The 23751-nt window shown below is 58.8% G+C and overlaps 1 protein-coding gene across 6 annotated transcripts in view; it reads right to left on the bottom strand.

The window, feature by feature from the left end:
* The window catches only part of PRDM15 (PR/SET domain 15), a 61108-nt gene that overhangs the window by 22808 nt on the left and 14549 nt on the right, over window positions 1–23751 (bottom strand). For 2 of the 6 annotated variants that reach the window (XM_047719668.1, XM_047719704.1), the window contains exons 2-12: window positions 19078–19176; window positions 18080–18125; window positions 17441–17534; window positions 15223–15376; window positions 13224–13476; window positions 7517–7618; window positions 5998–6222; window positions 4660–4789; window positions 3143–3324; window positions 2911–3005; window positions 2472–2559 (exon numbers count right to left, since the gene is read on the bottom strand). In XM_047719668.1, coding sequence (XP_047575624.1) covers window positions 2472–2559; window positions 2911–3005; window positions 3143–3324; window positions 4660–4789; window positions 5998–6222; window positions 7517–7618; window positions 13224–13476; window positions 15223–15376; window positions 17441–17534; window positions 18080–18116 — 1360 coding nt within the window. In that variant the 5' untranslated portion in view covers window positions 18117–18125; window positions 19078–19176. Of the gene's footprint in view, window positions 1–2471; window positions 2560–2910; window positions 3006–3142; window positions 3325–4659; window positions 4790–5997; window positions 6223–7516; window positions 7619–13223; window positions 13477–15222; window positions 15377–17440; window positions 17535–18079; window positions 18126–19077; window positions 19177–23751 lie in introns of those variants that run through there. The other 4 variants (XM_047719676.1, XM_047719685.1, XM_047719661.1 and 1 more) reach the window with 3 other exon arrangements.

Genomic DNA, 23751 nt, shown 5'->3' with positions numbered 1-23751 from the left:
CAATCACACATCCCACATTCTCACACACCACATACTCTGACAAACACCGCACACTTACCCCCTCACCCCCTCACACACCCACACTTGCACACCCACACTCTCATACAGCCACTCACACCCCACACTCTCACCCTCCGACACACCCCACACCCAACACCCCGACAAACACCTCACACTCTCATACGCCCCCACACTCTCAAGCCCCACTCACGATCCCATACAACCACACACGCACATGCCCCCACAACCCCGGGCTGGCATTTATCAGCAGCGGTGAGCCCCCACCCCTGAGCAGGTGGCCCGCGTCCTGGGGCCTGCGAGCCGGGGAAGGGGCAGTGCTGTCCTTGGGCTCCGGCCTCCTCTGTCATGAGCACCGGCAGGTGCAGGCTGAGAACCCACTTGCAGCCGTTCCCGAGGGCTCAGCGGCCGGAGGCCAGTCCGCCCCATGCAGGCAGCCATCCCTGTTGTGGGGCGGGCGCGTCCCCAACTCAGGAAGCCAGACAGGCGCCCGGTCCCAACTGTAACCAGCCACCAGCAACCCCTGCCCTTAAGGTCTGTATCTGTGTTTCCACAAAATGCAGCAACGAAGAGCAAATGCCTGTTACCGGGCACCTGGTGGGGGTGCGGGGTCAGGGGGTGGTGAAGGGACAATGGGGGAGGGGAGGGGGAGGCTGGGGGAGCTGGTGGGGGTACAAGGACTCGGGGGAGGGGAGGGGGGAGGCTGGGGGAGCTGGTGGGGGTACAGGGACTCGGGGGAGGGGTGGTGGATGCTGGGGGAGCTAGTGGGGGTGCAGGAAGACTGTGGGGGGCGGTGTTTGTCTGGGGGAGCCGAGCGGCCCGGGAGGCTGACGGTGCATGCTGTGCTCGAGGGCTTGGGCGTGAGCCCGTGCTGCTCTCCAGCTCTGCCTAGACAGTCAGGGACAACGCGAGGACCACTGAGATGAGCTCTGGGGACAGGTCCTGCTGAGCAAACGCCTGAGCAAAACCCATCCGTCCACACATCTCCAAAAGCTCCTGCCTGCGTCACAGAAATCCGCGGTTTGACAGTCCACGGAGGACACGTTCCCTTAATGTGAGTGCGGTGGAAAAGTGTGAGGCTGTAGATGATGCGTTACAGAAAGGACCCCGGTTTCCTGGTTTATTCTATTTTCTGTCTGAAACTCCTAACCTTGGAGAGTGATTCAGTGCAGCTCTGCTATTTCCGTGTAACGGAAAACAACACACGCCCGGTTAACGGACCAGAAGCTGGCGGGCACAAGGAGCGGCTCGGACTTCTTTTATTACTTTCTGCTCTGCTCATTCTGCATCCAGAGAATCTGAGATCAGAGAGGACTAGTGGATCTTCCTCCCCCAGTGGCCGAGGGCATGGGCGCTGGAGGGGGGACGGCGTGGGGACAGCACAGAGACCCCATGGCCTCTCCTGCAGAACTGTAGGCAGCCACACAGGGCACCACCCTGAGTCTGGCCACACCGGCAGCCCATGCTCCAGACAGACCCTGCACCAAAGGAGGCAGCGGGGGGGCTCTCCCCCAGATTTAAGGGGGCTCTTAGGGTGCAGAGCTCAGCATGCAGGGGTACAGCACACTGCTAGTTCGCTTGGAAGCTTCCAAGGCCACCCCTTCAGGCCACAGCCAAGGATGCTGCAGGCAGGGAGCTCAGGGGAAACGGGATGCGCCCGCCACGCACAGAAGCTCCATCACGGAGCAAGGAGCGGTGAAGAGACAAGCCGTGGGGCCATCAGGAACCCCCGGACCCGAGCACACCTAGGGAGCCGTGGATGCCGGGAGCAGATGCCGGCTGCCCATGGGGGTCTCTGAGAGACGAGGGGCCAAGAACCAACACAGACGGCTCAACAGGACCGGAGTTCAGAACTGAGGGGCAAGCCAGTGGGTCTCTATGTCCACTGCCACCGGGCCCAGCCTCTCTGTGGGGACTGGGATCATAAGCAGACAGGGCCTGACATGCTCGCCCAGGCCCACAGAGGCCACCAGCCACAGGCTGTCCAAGCACATAAGCGAGTGAGGCTCCAAACGGGGAACAGAAGTGGGCTCGCAGCGCAGCTGGTCTGTGCCAGGCGGCCACCTCGCACTGTCATGGCTGCCACCAGGCGTCACGGCTATCAGAGAGCGGACAGTGAAGGCGGCAGGGAGGCAGAGCTCTCCTCCCGAACTGCCCCCCACCCGGCCACAGGTCCTAATCCCGGGGTCCTAGGACACTCACACACCTCTGCTCACTCCCGACCTCACGCCAGCCTCAGGAGGGGCACACATGGCCGCCCGGGGGGACTGAGAGGGTGGCAGGCGCATGTCCCCCTTCCCATGGCAAGTTTCCAGCCGTGTCTCCTTCATGACAAGGAGTTGCTATTCTGAAGCAAGTGCAGTAGAGGGAGACGACAGACGCGAGGTGGCATGTCCTACCTGCCGCGGTGGCCATGCGGCCCGAGGAGGACCCGCGAGGCGGGCGCCGCTCACCTGTCCTGCAGTTGTGGAACTCCAGCGCACTCTCGATGCGGAAGGTCTTTTCACAAGTGCCACACCGGTACCTGTACTCGCCATCCACCTGGCGACAGCAGCACCATCAGCGCGGGAGAGGATGGGGGGTGGCGGGCCACCTCGGCACGCGTCCCCTGACCCGCGCGCCGGCATCTTCCGCGAGCCTGCGGTCCACACCGCTGTCTGCCCCTCTCCCACGTGGTTTAGGAACACGAGCCCATTTCCGCTCTTGCCGTCCAGGTGCCCAGGAAGAATGCCCCATTCCGGGAGCGCAGGGCAAACGCCACCGGGGGCCCTGCCGCCTCCTCCCTGGGGCCCGCTGCCCACTCCTGCCCCATGCCCTCCCCGCCTCCTCCTCCTGGCAGCCTGCCCTGCTGCACGCGGGCCCCACGTCACGCCAGAAGCCGGTCCCACGCACCTCGTTCCTGCTGTGCTTGTAGGAGACGTGCTGCTTCAGGCTCTCCTTGCGGCTGAACAACTTGGCACATTCCTCACACTTAAACAGCTTGTCGCCTGCGAGCAGACCAACAAGGAGCCGGTTCGCAACTCCAGGTGTGTCCCTGGGGCGCGTGTCTGCGGGGTCCTCGGTAGCCCCTCCCCCGGCCCGTCCCCGGGCGGGCGTCTGCGGGCCGTGGCCGCGCGGGACTCACCATGCGAGCGCACATGCCTGCTCAGGTTGCTGCTGTTCTGGAAGACCTTGCTGCAGATGCTGCACTGGTAGACCCGCCTGTGCTCGCCCAGCTGCCTGACGAGCTTCCTCCGGATGCCGTGCCGGCTGGACAGAATCAGGCTCCTCTTGAGGGTGATGGTGGTGCTCTGATGGTGCGGGAACCTGCCGGCAGACACGCACCCAGTGAGACGGGGCAGACCGCACCACGGGAGAGAGAGTCCCAGGTCACTGTCATCTTGGAAAGAGCTCCTGCCAAACCTTCCTCGCGCGACGTGAGACGGGAGGGAAGGTACTCGGGTGCCGTGTCCGCCTCCGGGCATCCAGACGAGACAGACACCGTGTGTGTACAACGGCATCCGTGTGGTCTGGGAGGCCACACGGTGACTCTGCATCTTCACTCTGGCCGCCAGGAAGCTCATGGCTTGGTCTACGCCCAGAACAACCCCAACTGTGTGGTTTTTCTCATGGGGTCTGGCCTCTACCCTGCTTTATCCTTTCTCTGACCCTGATTTTTAAAGCTTCTGCTCTCTATGAAAGGTCCATCTGACAGTCAGCCACAGAAATGCCCTGGGCAAGAAGACGGGGCAGACAGAGAACAGGGGCCCCATGTCTGACAGCACGCTGGTCCCCACTGTATCTGCACGGGTTCCAGAAGCAACGGGACCAGGCAAGTTGTGAGAACTACAAGAGGCACGCCAAAAAAGGCCAAAAAAGAAAAGAAAATTTACCACCGGCTTATTCAGCATCACAGCAAAGATGTACCCAAAAATAAGCACTGGAATCTGAAGTATTTTCCTTGTTCACAAAAATGAAAAGAAAAACACGGAACAAATTGTGAAAGTGACAGAGGTTCAAACACAGCCCGTTTTTGTTTTATAAAACAAAATGTCGTGAGCATCATTGCTCACGACAGCCAACATGTGAAAGGAACCCAAGTGTCCATTGCTGGAGGAACAGATAACAAAATAGGACCCCTGCGTACGTCTCTGTGATGGGATAACGTCCGGCCTTCCCAGGGGGGGTCAATCTGACAGCTGAGTGAGACAGCCAGTTGCAAAAGGACAGACACCATGCAGCTGTCCTTGTACGAGGAACCTAGGGACCCAGCGACCTCCTATAAGGCACTTCCTTCTTTGCAGAGACAGAGGTCGCAGGGATGTCGGGGAAGGCAGAGTTTCCATTTGGGAAGATGGACAGGGGTGAAGTTCACAGAGCTACGTGCAAGGACTTAATGCTGCAGGACCGGGCACTTAAAAGTGCTTAAGATGGAAAATTTTAGGTGATGCAGGTTTCACTAGGATAAAAATTTTTTTTTTTTTTTTAACCATTTTCACAGAGAACATACGACTCTGGTCCTGAGTTTGGGAACGATCCTGCTGTTCCCAAGCACACCCGTGTCCCCCCACAAGGAGGGAGCCAGTCTCCCTGCCGGGGGTGCCTTCCTGTCGGGCGGTGCGCTGTCCGAACCGGCACCCTGAGCACTGTGATAGGACTTACTTTGGCACGGAACTGGTGTCGCCGGGGCTGGTGGCCAGCTTCCCCAGGACCAGCTCCATGATGCGGTCGTCTGGCGCTGCGGCCACGGGCTCGTCTGGCGGGACCTCAGTTACGATCTCGGCCACTGGCTCTGTGTGAATGGGCGGGACAGGCCATGTCACTGCCAGGGCAGGGGACTGACCACAACCAACCCCAGAGGACACGCCAGAGCAGACCACGGCCAGGCCAGAATTGTAGGCACAGATCGCAAGAACCACACACAGAGGGAGAAAGAAAAACTAGCGAGGGGACCCAGGGCGCAGCATCCTATCTGGTCCCAATACGAAAGACTCCCCACCGGGAGTCTGCTGGTACCAGGCGCTGCTGGCAGAGGCCACACGAGGACCGAGGGGCCATGGGCCCTGCACACCCAAGAAAGTGGGCCAGGGTCCCTCCAAACGCAACTGAGGAAACCATCACGGAGAATGGGCCTGGCCGCGGCCCGGAAGCCAGCTACAAGCCTGTGCATGGTGCTGCGGTGCCGCGGTGCTACAGGAGCGGACGGTGGGACATTCGCACGGGGAATGACCCGGCTCAGCAGCAAAGGAGCAGCCAGAAACCCGGCGTGGGTGAGTCTCGCTCTCCGTGCCGCGAGCAGGACCCTGGACATGGAAAGACGAAACCCCAGGAGGGGCCAGGCTGACTCATGCAGGCCAAGGAGGGTAAGTCTGGGGAGACGGCCACGCTCCCTGTCCTGACGGGGCACTGGTGACACAGGGGGAACCCTGGCCACTGTTCACAACCTGCACGCTCTGCAGCACCCACTGTGTTACAGGGATCCGTGCTCTAGAGAGCCGATTCGGGGGGAAGGGAAGGTTGGCTTCCTCCCCCGCCTGGCCTCTCTACACTGAGTTTTCCCACAGTTGAGGCTTTCAGCACAGGACCAGGCTCCCCTGCGGCTCCTCCCCCAGGACCAGCCCTATCCCTAGGACTGGGTCCTCCCCCAGGACCTCCCCTACAAACTCCTCCCCCCGAACCAGCCCCCATCTGCCCGCTGCTCCCCTAGGACCACCTGCACCTGCCAGATCATCCCACAAGACCAGCCCCCACTTGCCGGCTCCTCCCCCAGGTCCTCCCTCCCCTGCCGGACCACCCCCCCAGATCCTCCCTGCCCTGCCGGCTCCTCCCCCAGGACCTCCCTCACCTGCCGGCTCCTCCCCCAGGTCCTCCCTCTCCTGGCGGCTCCTCCCCCAGGTCCTCCCTCACCTGCCGGCTCCTCCCCCAGGTCCTCCCTCCCCTGGCGGCTCCTCCCCCAGGACCTCCCTCACCTGCCGGCTCCTCCCCCAGGACCTCCCTCACCTGGCGGCTCCTTGCCTTCTATGATGTCTAGAGGCTGCTCAGGTTTTGATGCTTTGGGTTTTCTTCCCCTTCGAGGCTTTTTCTTCTGCTCTTTGGTGGCACTGACACTCTTGGGAACTCCAGGAGGCTCCCCCCGGGGCACATCTGGTTCCTTCTCAGGCGCTGCTTCGTGCTGGCTGGCCGGGGGCAGGCTCTTGGCTTGTTCCAAGTGACCCAACAGGTGTTCTGCAGGGAAGGGAAGCAAATGCCCAAGGACAGTGAGGCAGCCTGTCCCGACGGCTGCTCCCTGCCCCCATTTTTGTTTTTACCTTCATCTGCTGAGAGTGTGCCCTTTCGTAGGCAAATAAAAATTCATTTCTGCTGCTTTTGAAAATATAAGCGTTTTCACTGCACTGAACAGGACTACTATTTTAAAAGGTAAATTAGGCGATGAAGCCAGGGCAAGTTCCCCAGGCACATGGTTTTAACAGAAAGTACAAGTGCACACACAAGTATGTGCAAGGAAGACACAGAGGCTGTCCCGGCACAGCACCGTGGCCCTCTCCGGACGGGGCGCTACAGGCCATGCCCCTTTCCTTCCCTACACTCATCGTTGCCAGCGTTTATGATGAAGTCACACTACACTCACTCAGGAACGGATCCTCTGAAGAGAAACTCTGAGAAATACTCAACTCATGATAAATGAATTTATCTAAAAAACGCTGCACAAAAGCAAAAATTCTTTGCTTTGTTTTCAAGTCAAGAAAGCCCTCCAAGATCTCCCAAGAAAAGACCACAGAAACCCCAGGAGGCAGGCAGGGGTGGGTACAGAGCTAAGAGCAGACAGGCTCCCCTCAATGAAGGCCTGGACCCGCTGGACCTCAGCTCACGGGCAAGGTGGGGGGAACGACCCACGAGACGGGGGGACCGACCCGGAATTGACAGACGGCGCCTGTGCACACATTCGGGCCGGGGAACCGGACTCTGCCCCCCACCATAGCCCAGGCCTCCAGCATGAAGGGGCTGTGACTTCTGTTGGTTCCACACGTGGGACCGTCAAGCTGGACAAGTGCCCTTGAGGAGCTGGGTCCAGGGAGGGAAAGAAAATGAAAAAGCAAACACGTGTTTGCAAACAGAACATGACGTGTGTCACAGGAAGGGCTCGGCAGGTCGGCCACACAGCAGAACCCGCCAGTGACAAGCCCGCCCGGCTGAACACATGGGAAAGACGGGAGCCAGCACAGAGCCTGAGGGCAAGAGGACGAGAGCCCTGGTGCCAGGCCTGCGGGAGCCTCGTTCCAGGCCAGGGGTCCCCGCACGAGCTGCCGGAGGGCCTGGGGCGCTCCTGTGCGTGCAGCTCTGGGGACGCGGGTGGGGTCTATGCAGCGGCCCAGGAGGGAGCTGCTCACACAAGGCCAGGGAACATCCTCCTGGCTGGCCATGGAGGCCACCTGTCCAGAAGGACAGGGAAGCAACAGCGACCCCCGGAGTCAGCCCTGCCCTAACGCCCCGGCACACCCCGCCCCGGCCGTAGGCTCACCGTTCAGCAGCTGCAGCTCCGGGAAGCTGGCGGAACACACTTTGCACACCCACTGGCTGGGCTCGGACTCCACCGCGGCGCTGCTCTCCGGCGTGCCTGCAGCTCACAGGAGCGGAGGGAAGGGTGATGCACAGGGCGCGACCCCGAAGCCCGCGCCCCAGGGACGCGCCTGTCCACCCGGGCTGGTGCCATCCAGGCGGGAAGCACAGCTCCCCTCTCAGCCCCTCTCCAGGGGCTTCACACGAGGACGCCTTCGGTCCCCAGGGACTCCCCCGTTTGACGGGCAAGGAAACTGAACACAGACAGGTGGTGTTGGAGCAGCCCCACTGCGGGGTCTGTCCCAGTCACGGGAATGCGACTCCCTCCCTCCCTCCCAAAGCAGGGCCAGTGGGAAGGACCCATCCCTTCCCAGGACTTCGAGAAGAAAACACCCTACGGGGCGGAATGAATTCCTCAGTCTCTCTCTGGCTTGTACGAGAGACCGGCCCTCAGGGGGCCCTGGGCCTGGTGTGGCCGCAGCTCCTGGCCAGTGTCATCCCCAGAACTTTCTGGGATGACACGATGGCCCTGAACACTCAGGCTGTCTGGGGTGGCAACCACTTGTGGCCAGTGTACCCAAGGAGCCGAGATTTAAATTCTGTTTACTTTGCATTCGAATTTAAGTGGGGACCCCAGGCAGGCGGCCTCTGTGACGGCCCTCAGTCCCCCTTCCTCACGTCCCAAAGACAAGTGGCAGGGTTCCTGGGATGGGGGAGATACAGGCTGTGCAGAGGGGAACGGCAGCCTCCTTTCCCAAAAATACTATTTAGGCTCCCGTGGGACCTAAAAACTGGGGACATTCTCAACGTGCCTCCGGTCATGACCTCCTGGCCCAGCCCCATCTCTCCAGGCCCCGTCGGGTGGCCCCACGTGCGCTCGCCACCGCTCCCACCCAACCACCGCATGGCTGGTGCTGACACTCACGACCATCACCCAACACTTCGGGGGACATTCATTCAGCAAAGTCCTGGATTCTTAAAAAAATCACCCAGAGTCACAGCTGTGCATGTGTTCCGAGCGGGGACCAAGCACGCTTCTTTCTGTGTCCACAACTAACAGCAAGTTTGCAAAGACGCGAAGGGAAAGACGCAGGGCAACCCCAGAACTGTTTGTGTCCATCTCCTGAGTCCTCCTCAGCCGATAAGGGGGAAATTTGTGATGGGAATTGCCCAGCCAGTCCTCTGCTCTCCCTTGCCCCCCGCGAGTCCACCACCTGAAGACCGTCTGCACGAGATCAGGGAGGAACAAGAGCCAGAGCCGAATTCCCGCTTCTCCCGCACCTTCTCAAGCAGACGTGGCTCGACAGAGGGGAGGAGACACTCGCACGTGAAGGGTTCAGGCAGGGATGACGAGGGGGTTAGCTGGAAGGACACCGGTGAATGCGGGCCACATCCCCTGGTCCCAAGGGGCTGCCATGTTCCAGCAGGATGGTCCCCACCCCCGCAAGTGGGATTCACACTAACGGGACGCAAGAAGCCCTTCTCCTCAACCGGGCTCCGAGGCCAGTCAGGAGGGCCAGCGAGTCGTGACCCGTCCCCACATCAAGGGAAGAACTCCCCTTTTCCAAAAATTGTCGCTAGAAGATCAGAATTTTTTTTTTAAAGATTTTATTTATTTATTTGACAGAGAGAAATCACAAGTAGGCAGAGAGGCAGGCAGAGAGAGAGGAGGAAGCAGGCTCCCTGCCGAGCAGAAAGCCCGATGTGGGGCTCGAACCCAGGACCCTGAGATCATGACCTGAGCCGAAGGCAGCGGCTTAACCCACTGAGCCACCCAGGCGCCCCTAGAAGATCAGAATTTTTAAGAACAAAAACGAGCCGACCATCAGGAGATGGTTCTTGACGGCCCGTCACCTGAACGTTCGACACGAGAGACGCATCAAAGTGACAGTAACGCCACAAGGCCCCAGGAGAAGCCACAGACGGAGCCACGGGAGCGTGGATACTTGGGGTGGGACAGTGAGTTCCAAGTCTGCCCGGAAACAAAAGCAAGAGAAGGGTCCACGGAGCGAGACCTCGTCTGCAGGGAAACGCGGGGCTTTCCTGGAGACCAGGAGGGACACAGCTCAGCCACGGGGACAGAAGGCAGCCTGCGGGGCGCTGAGCGCAAAGCCACGCTAGGGAACCATGAAAATCTTCGGGCCGAGGAGATGTTCTCTCTCTCGACTGTGGTGCGGCTGACACCACCAGACGCCTCTGTCGAAACCAAGTGGTGAGCCGAGAACTGCCAAGTCTTCTCGGGCACAAACTGTACGTCGACTGTGCCGATTTTTTAAAAATACCGTAAAACACTAGTCAAAAAGGCCAAGAGTCATTCAAAGGGTGATTGAAAATCGTTTTCCAAATGTTATAGATGTGTGTGCGTTTTATCCTTCTCACCAGAGAAGTAGTTTTGAAAATCGGACGACATCCGAGGAGAGCCGCCGACCTGAGGCCTTGCACCCGCCCATGCAGACCAGGCGTCCCGGCTCCCTCCTGCGGGTCGGCAGGCCTGTGCATGCACAGAAAGGAAACCAACTTTAATGTCAAACCAAGAAAAAAGGTGAAAAGTCAGTCTCCTACCCGGAAAAAAACAGGAGAAGTTATTTTTTGTAAGGATGTGTCTGTTCCTCCAACTCGGCTATGTTGAGAAGTTGGGTCTGCCATCTGCAAACTGATATCTAGATTTCTAGAACAAAGATGTATTTTGAAGCAAATGGGAAAAAGAGACAGAATGAAATGAAGGTGTCTCCCCAGTTCTGATGCTCACCAAGAAAGACTCTGAGTAACTTATGGGAAGACAGCTCCTTGTCCCCTGGCCCCCAGAATGATTCTTCTAGAACATGGTGGTGCTCACTAAGGCCCCTTACCTTGCTCTGCCCCTCTGCCACGGGGCACAGCGCACACTGATGGTCCCCAAAGGGCCCCTCCCTCTGTTCCACTACAGGGGTCCCAAGGGCGTGCAGGCCAGAGGCCCGGTCGCTGGGAAGGAGAGGTTAAGCCCCCTCCCCCGACCTCTTGGAGCTGGGTACTCAGAGTCACAGAGATGACCAGCTCTCTGGCTCGCCCAGGCCCTTCTTCACAGGTCTCGGCCCCTCCTCCAGTGTCCAAGACATGGGCGTGGTGGGCTCCCATAAAAACGCTTCAGCCATGTGAGCCCCCAGTACTGCTCGGCAGGGCCCCAGCTACTTAGGATGGGCAGGGCTGGAGCAGGGTTCCAGAGGCTCCGTTGGGCCAGGAGGGGCCCCCGGGAGGGGGTGGCAGGGCTTTGGGAGGGGGCTGGGCGGGAGAACAGAGCAGCGGAGTCAGGGCGCGGCGCGGTGGCCGACGTCACGTGTCCTCTGGGGAGTTCCCAGCACCACCCGAGCCAAGCCGTCATTCAGCAGGCGTAAGAAGTGAAGAACCCCAGTAGCCCACCGGTCAACAGTAGTCGAGAACTTCTACTACATTTCCACGAGCTACTATTTTGCCATTTCCCCCAAAAGAGAGTGAAAAACCATGAAAAGTTATTTCTATCGCTTATTTGCTTTCCTGATTCAATACTCATTTAGGGCGACTGTGCCTTCCAGCGGATGGGGATGTCATGGCCCACCGTGCGCCGTGTTCTCAGAAGGAACACACAGAGATCGAAGGACAGACAGCTCAGGGCTCCCCAGGACGGTGCCTGCGGGAAAACGAGGAGGCGGCAGTCCGGGTCGACACAGTCCAGACTAATTCCATTAGAATCTCCCTTGCAAGCGCAGCTCTGGCTTAGAGAGCTCTCCTGGAGGGGAAAGCAAGCAGAACCCCAGTTCTGGGAGGGGGCGGCAACCTTGCCCTGAACGTGACCTGAGAGTCGTGACGGGGGAAGACATCGTGCAGGACACAGCAGACAAGGTCAGCCTCTAATAACACAAACCCGACATGCAGCTGGCTGGTCCCGGGGCCCGGGACGCGCACATCAGCTGCTGAGGCCGGAAGGAATCCAGAACTCGAGAAAGCCAGATCGGGACGATCCTGGAGCGCCTGCATGGCCCCGGTGAGCCCGGCCGCACCACCCGGCCTCACCGCACTCCGAGGGGACGCCTGGCCCAGCAGGACATGTCAGTGCCTCCCCAGGGCCAAGTCAGGCACCTGGTTTCAGCAAATCCTAAAGGGTGGGCTTGGGAGCAGCCGGGTGAAAAGCTGTGGGTCTCTCCAAACGCTTCCTGTGACCTTCACCTCCACAATAAAGTCCACCCCGTAACACTCCCAGACTTACTCTGCAAATATCTCTGTGAAGGCGGCAAGCCCTCCACACCACCAGAGCCGGCGTGCAGGCCATCTCGCCATCAGCTCCCACCAACGTTCCCCAAGGGCACCCTCAGTGGCTCTACACTCCCCCCATGGCCACCCAGCCCGTAGTGCACAGAAGAGCGGCCCCCGGGATTCACATCCACCCGTAGCCTCTGGATGGGACCTCGGGAGACGTCATTAGGAGAATGTCATACAGGAGTAGAGCGGACCCGAAATCCAGCGACCGCCGTCCCTCCAAGAGAGCACAGAGACCCGGAGAGAAGGTCACGAGAGAGCAGGGGCAGGGATCGGACATCATCTACCAGCCACGGAACGCCACAGGCTGCTGGCCACACCTGAAGCCGTGAGAGGCCTCCAGAAGGAACCAGCTCGGCCAACACCGGGACCTGGCCTTCAGGCTCTGGGGGTGTGAGGCAGCCCCCTCGTCTGGTCTGAGCCTGCTTAAGGTCTGCTTGGTGTGCGCGGCCTCGCGGACCCCTTTCGTCACACGCCGAGGCCGGCGAAACTAGGGGGGCTCTGGGGGAGCAGGTCACAAAGTCACAACCACACAGGACACACCGGAGCCTCACAAACACGTCAAGACCCGCTTTGTAGCCTATTGTGATCATAGGAGAAAGGAAACCGTCTTCTTGTCAGGATCCCGCAGTGCGGGGGGTGGTCAGAGGACAGAGGGTCACGTCTCCCCCAGAGCAAGTCCCTGGGGGAACAACAGGGCGTGTTCCCAGGGCGGCATTAGGCAAGGACGGGAATGGGGGGCTTCACGGCCACAGACGTGGAGCGGCAGGACGTGGCCTCAGGCTGTGCACAGAGCCTCGTGACTGGGCAGGGTCTGAAGCGCCATGGCCCCACACTGTGCTGCCCCACAACCCGGGGCGGCAGGACACACAGTCTGCGTTGCTTTTCCAACGGGAATGCTGGATTTAGGCAAATCACACACACGGTCTTTGCCCAGTCTTTCCTGGAACACGTATGCACACGCATGCACACACACGCACATGCACACGTGAGCACATGTGCACGCACCCCCACGCCCTTGCACACACCCCCAGTCCTGGAAGAGACTGAACCCGACTCCTACATCTCCAGCACCGTGACTCAGGGCGGGTTCCCCAGCCTCTCTGCGCCTGTCTCCTCTGCCCGAGACACAGCGGATCACCACCCCCGACCTCGCAGGACAGTGGGCGGGGAGGGGTCACCGCACCCAGAGCCCGAGGGCGGGGCTGTGGATCAGCCTGTCGAGCTCCAGCACCCGATTTCCTGGCCGGCATCCGGCTCAGGGGCGAGCCCCGACACTGAACAAGCAATGGCAGAGCCAGGCCCGTGGGGTCAAGAGCAGCCCGTCCTGCCCAACACCGCACCGGCTCGCCGGCACAGCTGCCCCCCTCCCCGCTGCCAGGTGGCCGGGCCGCGCGTACCGTGGGCCCCGGGGCAGGCCTGCTTCAGCATGGGCTTGTCCATCTTCTTGGCGTAGAAGGCGGCGTACCACACGCGCAGCTCGGCGCCCGGCGGGATGTCCCGCGACGTGGTGAAGTAGACGTCGTTGCCGTGCTGGAAGGCTGTCAGGTTCTGGTGCTCGGGCCCCACCGCCGGCCGCACCAGCATCATCCAGTTGCAGTCGTCCTCGTTGGAGGTGTCGAAACACACGGGGTGCCCGTCCTTCTGGAACACCTGAGCGGGGGCACGGCCACCAAGGGGCCAAGGAAGGAGCCGGTTACCCACCTGTCAGTGGGGCAGCATGTGTGCTGGGAGTGGGGGCAGCCAGTCCAGACAGGGCCGTGTCGCAGGGCAGGTCAAGCTCCACAGAACCTGTTTCCGGGCTCATCGGGGCCCCTCAGTTCTGTGTGCAGCCCAGGTGGGAACTGGAACACCTCAGGCCTAGTCCTGGTCCAGGTCCAGAGGCTGGACGCTCAGGGTCTAATCAGGTTCTGAGTGGGCGTAGTGACACCTGCTCCAGGCATCACTGGGACACCTGAGCGCCCCCCTGCCCCAGGTGGGCACTGGGACACCTGCTCGCACAGGCGTGTCCACCGACGCCCGTGCGTCCCGACAGGCTGCGACCTCACCTGTGACACCATCCTGCGGTCTGCGTGCCTGGCGGGTGGTAACAACGGAGAACCTTCCGTATTCTGAAGGTCACCAAGGAGTAGAGGACGGTCTGGCCCTCTTTTCTGATGCTATCACTGCTTCCTTGCTCTCCCCTCTCCCAAGCTTTTCCTATAGGGGCTCCCCACTGCTAAGGAGCTAGGGGCCCCCTCTGAGGACGGAGCCCTCGGAAACAGAGGGGGCCTCCGGGTGCCCAGGGCCCCAGCCGGTGTGGGGACACGCTCCAGTGAGCCTCCGTCCTCGCTGCGGTGGGAAGAGAGCCGCCCCCCCCCCCCCACACACAGGTGCTCGCGTCTGAGGCCGCGCCAAAAACTGTCAGACACAGACCTTGAGCCCCGAGTCACAGAAGGAAGCCAAAATGGGCACAGAGGACTTTTTCAAGGGGGCCTCAGCCCAACCACGTGCCCACAGCAACTATGTGTGCCCAAGGGCCCCAGGGCCCGCGAAGGACAGCAGCCGATGGCCCTGGTGGGGCTTGGCCTCCAGCCTCTTTACTCCTTTATATAAAACAGCCTTTTTTTTTTTCATTCCCCTTGTTGGGAAACAAGTCAAATACCTTTCCTTTCTCCCCATTTTGCTGAGTTCTGCCCTGTGAGCTCAACTTTTCCAAGAACCGCCAGGAACCCGGGGCTACCCATCCCACACCTGTCCTGACCCCGTGGGTCTCTGCTGAGGGCCTCTAGGCAAAGCTCGCTCTGTGGGTCCCCAAGGCAAGACCGGCGCCCTGGTCCTCCCTGCTCACGTCAGACGTTTCTGGAGGCGCATGTGGATGGGGCACGTGCTTGGGCTGGGGACAGACACCGAATATCCGGCCTCGTGGCACGTCCACATACCTTCCTCCGAGAACTTAAAGCCTTGCCTGCAACTGACATCCATTCCGTTTTGTTCCGTTTCTTTCCTTGGTCTGATGCACTTTTTGGAGCTGCTAAACCCTGCACCGTGTCCCATTGCCGCCTGAATGAAACCCCTTCGTTTCGAAAGAGCTCCGCCAAGTCCCCGTGGCTCCGCGAAGCGCGGAAAGCAGCCCCCGGGGCTGCACGCCAGCGTAGGTCGTAAGAGAAGGGAGGACAGCCTGGAGGGCCTACGTTCCCCATCCCCCCTCCAGGGGCCGGCAAAGCTGAAAAGTTCAAAATACTAGCTCCGGGCTGATGCCTTGGGATAGAAAAGCAAACGGGGATAAAGGAGAACCACAGCCGATCCGGATCTTCGAAGGCTCGGAAGACACCATCTATCAGCAGAAGGCGCGGCTCCCCTCGCTGGGGTGGGGGCAGGTCCTGCCCATCCCCTCCCAATGCTGGCCCTGGCCCGTACCTTCAGGGGAAACGCGGATTCCTTCTCCCATTTGGCCACTCTCCTCGACTCGAACGGACCGAACTGTGTTCTCTTGACGAGCTGAGTCACCGCAAACACTCCTTCGGCCCCGTCTTCCAGCCGCCGGATCTCCAGGTTGGAAGGGAGGGATGATCTGGAAACGGAACAGGAGCCGCGCAGCCCCTGAGCGCCGCTGACTGAGGACAGCACTCACCCTGGGGACAGGTTGCTAAGGGGGCCTAGAAGCTCACTGTCACTGAAATACCATCCTCGAGGGTGAGAAAGAGCTTCCCACTGAGGACAGAGGGGGTGAGGGCCCAGTGGCCTGGGCACATCCAGCTCCTTACCAGCCTGAGCCAAAGGAGACTGGCCCCAGGGCCCTAGCACAACTCACCCAGATCACACGCAGAGGGAAGGGCCATTTACTAAAGGATGTGTTTGACATCCCCACCCAGGAGACATCGCAGGTATGGGGTGCGACAGGCCAGTGGACACGAACAGGACTGAGCTCTCACCCCCAGCGCTGCAGAGCCCAGAAAGGGGGGTGGGGCTCCATGAAGAGAAGCCGCGTTCAAAGCACCGTGAGAAAGGGGAAAGGGCCACAGCATTCCCGGGGGCAGAAAAGGGTTTCCAGCTAGGCTGAACGGGCCAGTCCATTTACCTAAATGCTGAGTGTCGAGGACGGGGCGCTGGAAGCGGAAGGCCCACGGGCTGGAACCCCAGCATGACCCACGGCTTGGGCAAGCCCGACCCACGTCAATGAGTGGGTCAGACACCAGGGGGCCTGGGGTGCAACCAGCCCCCAGGGCTGAGCAGAAGGGCTCCTGCCACAGGACCGATAGCTGCCACCGTGGGCAACCGGCAGCCAGTGGAGGTTTTGGGTGGGGCTGACGAGATCTCTACTTCAGGCAAAAACAGTCACGTGAGAAGTTAAGTCACCCTAAGAAAAAGGCACTAAATAAAGAGGCTGGGAAAACCAGCGGGGAAGCTTCTAGAAAGAGCACAAAGATAGCAACGGCGCCATCATGTGGCAGGTGCTGTGCATAACACAATACTGAGCACAACCGTGCGGGGGACAGGTTGCTCTCCCCACTCTGCGCACCAGGCAGCGGAGGGACGGGACACAGACTGCCTCGCCCCAGTCCCAAAAGCTGACCACGTGGCTGACCCGGGCTGCAGACGGACCGTCCCTCAGAGGCCTGGCCACGGCCCCTCCAGACGCCCCAGCCCCCCCAGATGCCTGGAATGGGAACGGCAGAGCTACCCAGCCTCCTCGTTACAACTGCCAGTGCTTCTCCAGGACCTGGGACGGCTTGGCCTGGCGACCTGTGCTCACTGCCCCGGGTCCCACGCAGCCCGCAGCGGGCATCTGCCGGATGGCAGGCCCAGGTTCCGGCCACGGGGAAAACCGAACAAGCAGACCGGCAGTCTTGGCCCATGGGCTCCTCCACGGCTGCCGTGCTCGGCCCCTAAGAGCCCTGAACTGGAACGAGACACTCCCTGTGACCCTTCAGCACGTGTTCCGGCTCGACCTGGCGGCAGGCTGCCCCGTCCACCGTGGGACGGACTCACGGACCCCCTCCGCACCCTGAGGACCGGCGTGCTCCAAGTCCTGCCTTCTCTGTTTGCAGTTTCCTACTGTGATGGCACGACTTATAAAAAACATGCACTTGCTCACTCCAATGACGAAATGCATTGCCCAGACCGTAAGTGCTCGGTCCACAGTTCCTGAAAACCCATCAGAGCCATAAAGGCGAAACGGGTGTCTTGTCACTAACAAAGGCTACGTGTAGACCCTACTGGGAGGACCAGCCACCTGGGTAGAGAGTGGAAACTTCCAATCCCGTCCCCACGCCCACAGCCGGGACGGGAGAGGGGCTGGAGGCTGGGTCAGCCTACCGCCGACTCAGTCGGTCATGCCTCCGTAATGAAGGCTCCTTAAAGCCCAGAAGGACCGGGTAGGGAGCTTCTCGGCTGGTGAACATGTGGAGGTGTGGGGCGAGGGGTGCAGGGGGAGGGCAGGGAAGTGCCTTGCCCTTTCCTGGGACCTCACTCTTCACGTCAGTCCTGGGGGTGTCTGAGTCATGTGTGGGGAACCCCCATGTGGGAATTGGGCCAGGGACTCTAAAAGACCTCCCCTTCCTGCCGATGTAGGGTGCACGTTCAGACAGCCCCATTGGACGGGAAGGACCAAAACCAGCTCCAGGCAGCCACTCACCGTGCCCTGCTTAACACAAAGGAGTCCTTGACCATGACCACGGGGCCCAGCTCAGGACATTCGGAGTCGTGGTACTGACTGCAGTCCTCACACCCTGCAACAGACGGGAGAGCGTCAGGGGGGACGGAGGGCTGGGAGGGGCCCCCTGGACCTTGCAGGCTCCGTGCCTGATGGGGGTGACCCACAGCGCTCCCCACACACACGGACACGGGGCAGACACAGCAGGTGGCCCCCCAGGGAAAGACCTCCACCTGCGGCACATTTCAAAGTACGCAGTGACTCCACGCTGAAAACAACAAGATCTTCCCGAGGATACACAAAAACTCACGTATTTAACCTGTTTACCATAAATCTAACGTTTCATAAACCTCCTTGTCAACCCCCGGGGCTTACTGCTCTGAATCCAGGGCCCCCCACAAAGCGCCCTTTGCCCAGCGTTCTGAGAAAGACGATCCTTTTTAAAACCACAGCCATGCAGCGCTGCTCGCGCAATAAACGTGCTTCCTGGAGCCGGACGAGCCGTTCCAGCACAAAAAGCAGCAGCTTTTCTGGCACATGGAAACACGACACGGACGGGGCTTTGCTGGGACGGTGAGTGGTGTGCCCGTGGGTCCCTGAGGACGGGCTGGAGTTACTTACAGATGAACATGATCTCCTCGCTCCCGTCTTCAGCCATTTCGGACGCCTGCCAGGAAACAAGGGTCTGCTGTTAACGTCCAGCTCCTTGCAAAAGCAGTATTTATTTATTTACAAAAGAACTGGGTTTTCTTTTTTTTTTTAAGGTTTTATTTATTTGAGAGACAGAGAGAGAAAGAGATCAAGAGCAGGGGAGAGGGGCAGAGGGAGAAGCAGACTCCCCACTGAGCAGGGAGCCGGATGCGGGACTCCGATCCCAGGACCCCGGGATCACGACTGAGCTGAAAATGGACACTTCCCCAACTGAGCCACCCAGGCGCCCCCCAAAGCAAATTTTTTAAAAAGATTTTATTTATTTACTTGGCAGAGAGAGACACAGCAAGAGAGGCCACCTGAGCAGGGGGAATGGGAGAGGGAGAAGCAGGCTTCCCGCCAAGCAGGGAGCCTGATGCGGGGCTCGATGCCAGGATCCTAGGATCATGACCTGAGCCGAAGGCAGAGGCTTTAACCCACTGAGCCACCCAGCGCCCCACAAAGCAATTTTTAAAGAGAAGTCCTGTTAAAGGTTCCTCGAGCTCATGCGGGGATGTTACCCGGGCGTCTTAAAGGTAACTAGCAGTGGGGTCCCCTTAACTATGAGGAGGCTGGGAGCTTTGTGCTGTTTTCTCACCTAAAATAACTTTTTTTTTTATTAAAAGCAATTGATTTGAATGTCCCTGGATTAGAAAGTCCTGAAGAACTCAGACTTTCATCTTTTATATGAGCCACCAGTTTCCATCTGTAAAGGAAATATATCACCATTTCTAAAAGCTGGTTTCACACTGTCATCTCTGGTTCTCTTTCCTCTGTCACTGGACTGTCAGCTCCTCAAGAGAACTCGTGTCTTAGTACGACCTCCGTCTTCCTTCAGCGGCTACCCTAGTCCTGACACCCAGTGCCCATCCACGTCTCCTGGGGACCAGAGCAGCACACAGTGTTGTGGAGGACAGTGCCCTGCTCATCTCGTAAAACTCTGTGTTCTGTTCGTCCCGTGAGGCAGAATCCCCACTTACTGGAGGGATAATCTGGACACGGTAATTCTGGGGCCTCGATCCTTTTACCTACAAATGGAAATACAGATGCTTGCCCACATGAGAGACCAGGACTCTGAAAGCTAGAAAACCCCGCGGAAACACACTGAAGAGGACACAGATGGAAAGGCACCCCGTGCTCATGGAGTGGAAGAGCAAATATCGGTACAGCGTCCACACTACCCAAAGCAATCTATGGATTCAGTGCCGTCCCTGTTAAAGTACCAACAGCGTTTGTCACAGAACTAGAACAAATGATCCTGAAACGTGTGGATCCACAGAACCCCCAAAGAGTCAAAGCAATCGTGAAATGAAAAACAAAACTTGGGGCGCCTGGGTGGCTCAGTGGGTTAAGCCTCTGCCTTTGGCTCAGGTCATGATCTCAGGGTCCTGGGATCAATCCCTGCATCGGGCTCTCTGCTCAGCGGGGAGCCTGCTTCCTTCTCTCTCTCTCTCTGCCTGCCTCTCTGCCTACTTGTGATCTCTGTCTGTCAAATAGATAAATAAATAAATAATCTTAAAAAAAAGGAAAGAAAGAAAGAAAAAAGAAAAACAAAACTGGAGGAATTGCGATCCCAGATTGCAAGATACACTACGGAGCGGTCGCGATCGGAGCAGCACAGGACCTGCGCAGAACCAGACGCAGGTCATGGAACGAAACAGAGAACGGAGCGATAAGCCCACAGTTGTAGAGTCAACTCATCTTCAACAAAGGCAAGAACAGGCAAGAGGAAGAGGACAGTGTTGTGAAAACTGTCCTCTCATGCAAGAGAATGAAACTGGGCCACTTTCTTACACCAAACACAAAAATAAACTCAAAATGGATGAAAGACCTAAATGGGGGAACCTGACATCATAAAAATTCTGGAAGACAGCCCAGGCAGTACCTTCTCTGACATGGGCCGTGGCGACGGTCTCGTAAAGCAAAGGAAATAGAAGCAAAAATGAACTACTGGGACTACACCAAAATGAAAAGCTTCTGCAAAGCTAGAGAATCAACAAAACCAAAAGGCAACCTACAGAACAGGAGAAGACACTCGCAAATGACCTTTCCAATGAAGGCTTAGCATCCAGAAGAACGGATGCGACTCAACACCCACAAAACCAAAATGGTCCAATTAAAACACGGGCAGAAAATCTGGACAGACATTCCTCTAAGAGGAGACCCAGACGGCCAAGAGACGCACGGGGAGACGCTCCCCATCACCTCCCACCTGCCAGGACGGCTGAAATCAGCAGCTTGAGAAACGACAGGTGTCGGCGAGGATGCGGAGAAAGGGGAGCCTCGCGCCCTGCCGGTGGGAACGCAAGCTTGGGGCAGCTGCTCTGGAACACAGTACAGAGGGTCCTCAAGCTAGAAGCAGAATTTACAGAATTACCACACGATTCAGTAATTCCACTACTGGATACTGAACCAAAGAACACAAAACACCAATTCAAAGGAACATGTGCAGTCCAGCTGCGTTATCTACGATAGCCAAGACACGGGGAGAACCCAAGTGTCCATCAGCTGAGGAGCGGGTGAAGATGTGGTGTATACGTTTATACGTGTGTATCGGCTCAGGTCATGACCTTGGGATCCTGGGATCGAGCCTCGCATCGGGCACAGAGCCCAAGTCTCTCCCTCTCTCTCTCCCTCTGCCTTCCCCTGACCCCTCTTAAAAAAAAACAAAAACAAAAACAAAGTGCCAGGATCAACAACCAGGCTGTTTATTTTCCCAAACGCAGCCCAGCACGTTCCTGGGACACCCGCTGAAGCTAGACGACATCTCATGGGGCCTTAGCAAGTTTCACAAGGGGCTTCCTGGCGGGTGGGTACCACGGCTGTGGTCAGCCGGGATGGGTACCACGGCTGTGGTCAGGAGCCAGTCTGGAATGGGGACACCTCGGGTCACTGACCAGGGTGGAGAGGGACAAAGAGGCAGAAGACACACGTGGGGAAACCCTCTCTAGTGCGTTGCTGCTGGGCCCCGAGGTCTGCCTGCGACTGGACCCTTCCCCCTGCCGGTACTGGCTCCCAGTGGAGGAAGCCCTGCAAAGCCCAGAGCAGGGTCTTTTTTTTTTCAAAATTTTTTAGATTAACTGATTTATTTTAGGAGGAGGGGCAGAGACAGAGGGAATCCTCAAGCAGACTCCCCGCTGAGCACGGGCCTGATGAGGGGCTCGATCCCAGGACCCTGAGATCATGACCTGAGCCAAAGTCAGGAGTCGGATGCTTACCCGACTGAGCCTCCCAGGCACCCCAGGGGCAGGCTCTCCAGAAGCTGCCCAAAGGACACGGGGTCCCTCCAGAATGGGCGAGCGCAGACGAGGGCGACTGCCTCGGGCAGGACTCACAGAAGCCTGGCTTAGCCCACTGAGCCCCAGGGGGCTGCCTCTGTTCCCCACCCCTCCAGGGAGGCAAAGCTGACCGTCTCCTGCCCCTTGAGTGTCCCTAGAGAAGTGGCTCCTCCAAGCACAAAGCTGGGACGGGAAACCGAGCCAACTCGCTGGGCCACGGCCACAAGAGGAAAACGGGAGCGGGCAGGAAACAACGGGCGTTTAGCCTTTTACCGCCCGTGCCGTTGATATACTGAGACACGCGCATCCCGGGAACGAACATCCCTCCTTAGTAGCATCCGATCCCCGAGACCTGTCCCCTAAAACGGCTCTCTGAAGCCAGGAAAAGAGATCACAGCCACCCCGCACAGCAAGTGAGGCCTGAAGTAAGGGGGCGGCTTGACGTCTGTGCTGGGCTCACAAAATCCCCTTAGCGCTCAGACGGTCCCTCTGCGCAGGGACGTCCGTCCTCTGGATGTTCGCGGCACGCAAGAAATCCCAGGATGACGGATTATAGGCAGTGTTTTAGGGAAAAGAACCCAAAAGCCCGTAAGCGTGAGATGTGGCCATTTGAACCCCCTGTCCTGGGAAAAGTCACCTTAGGCCGCTGGTTCTGCAAGGGTGGTCCCCGCACCAGCACCAGCAGCACCTGAGAATTTCTCGGGAATACAGACTCTCGGGCCCCGTCCCAGACCTGCTAGAGCAGACCCTCTGGGACGGGTCCTTGCATGCCGCCCTCATAAACCCCAGGTTGTTCGGCTGAACCCCATGTCTGAGCGCCGCTGCTGACACTCACATCTGTCTAGCACAGAGACAGGAGCCAACAAGCCACGGCTGGGGTCACAGGAGAGTACACCAATAGCCTCGGGGAACCAAATTTCCACAAACGGCAGCTGGGCTCAGACCAGGACCTGGCAGCTGGGAGGCGATGGGGCGAGGGCCATTCCGGACAGACGCTCTCTGTGGGGACTGGAGCTCACGGGCAGGCCCCAGGGATGACTCAACCCTGAAAAGGAAAAGTTCTGGGAGGACCCAGTCCACCCTGATGCTGCCGGTGGTGAAGGGGACAGACCCACAGGTCAGCAGAAGCCGAGAAACAGACCCACGCAGACAGGCTCAGCGGGCTTTCGCGGGGCGCGTAAAAGTAGCTCGTGAAGGAGAGGCGTTGGGGTAAGTGGGCAAGGAGACGGGTCAATGAGCCGTGATGTCACATCTCACACAAAATTAACTCCTAATGGGTCCTAGACTTCAAACATCAGAGAGTAACATTTTTTAGAAAAATATAGGAGAAAATCGTTGGGATGTAGGGTAGGCAGTTTTTGGACTTGTCACCACAAGAATCCTCTAGAAACAGAAATCTAATTAGACTTTATCAATATTCAAAAATTTTGCTCTACAACAGCCATGGTGAGGAGGGCAAGAAGACGGGCTACGGACCGGGAGGCATCTTTGCAAACCACACACCCAAACCTTGAACGTGCAGAGAACTCTCACAACCCAACAGTAAAACACAAACCGGCCAGTCAGTAAATGGGCAAAAGACCCGAAAGACATTTCAGCCAAGAAAATATACAAATGACAAGTGCAGGAAAAGGTGGCTACTGCCATCCCCTGCCAGGGAAACGTGGTCAGCACGTCACTGGGACATCGGCGCACTCCCGTCCGAGTAGCGCAGGAAACCCCAGGCGCACGCGGGCGGCTGGTGCAGCGGAGACCAGGGTGGTGTCTCTTGTGACCAGCAAGAACTTGGCCTATGACCCCACCATGTACTCGGGGGCGCTTGCCCCAGAGAAATGAACACTTGCTCCCACACGAAAACCCACACACCTGTTCGGAGCAGCTCTAGTCACAACAGTCCAGGCGGCGGTCACCCAACGGGTGACCCTGGTCCGTGGTCCAGAGGGACCCACACCTGGAAGGCTCATCTCCGCGATGAAAAGGAGTGAACCAGTGATACGCTTCAGGCTCTGGGGAACTCTCCAGAATGGTGCTAAGAACGCCAATCCCAAAAGGTCACATCCTATCTGACCCCATTTACGTAACCTCCCTGAAATGTCGAGACAAAGATGGGAACTAGAGTTGTGGCTGGAGGGGGTTTGGGAAAGACAGTGGGTGAAGCTGTAAAGGGACAGCAGGGGGGGACTCCTGTGGGGGTGGGATGCTCTGTACCTGTGCTGTGTCACTGTCACCGTCCTGGACGTGACCCCGCTCTGGAAGCCTGCAGGGTGTCATGGTAGGGACCTGGGCAAAGGGCATGGGGGATCACTGTGCAGTCTCTCCTACGAC

This window comes from Lutra lutra, chromosome 1 (genome assembly GCF_902655055.1).
Source record: "Lutra lutra chromosome 1, mLutLut1.2, whole genome shotgun sequence".
Taxonomy (NCBI): Eukaryota; Metazoa; Chordata; class Mammalia; order Carnivora; family Mustelidae; genus Lutra; species Lutra lutra.
The sequence above is the reverse complement of the archived record's forward strand: the minus strand, read 5'-3'. Positions and strand labels throughout refer to the sequence as shown.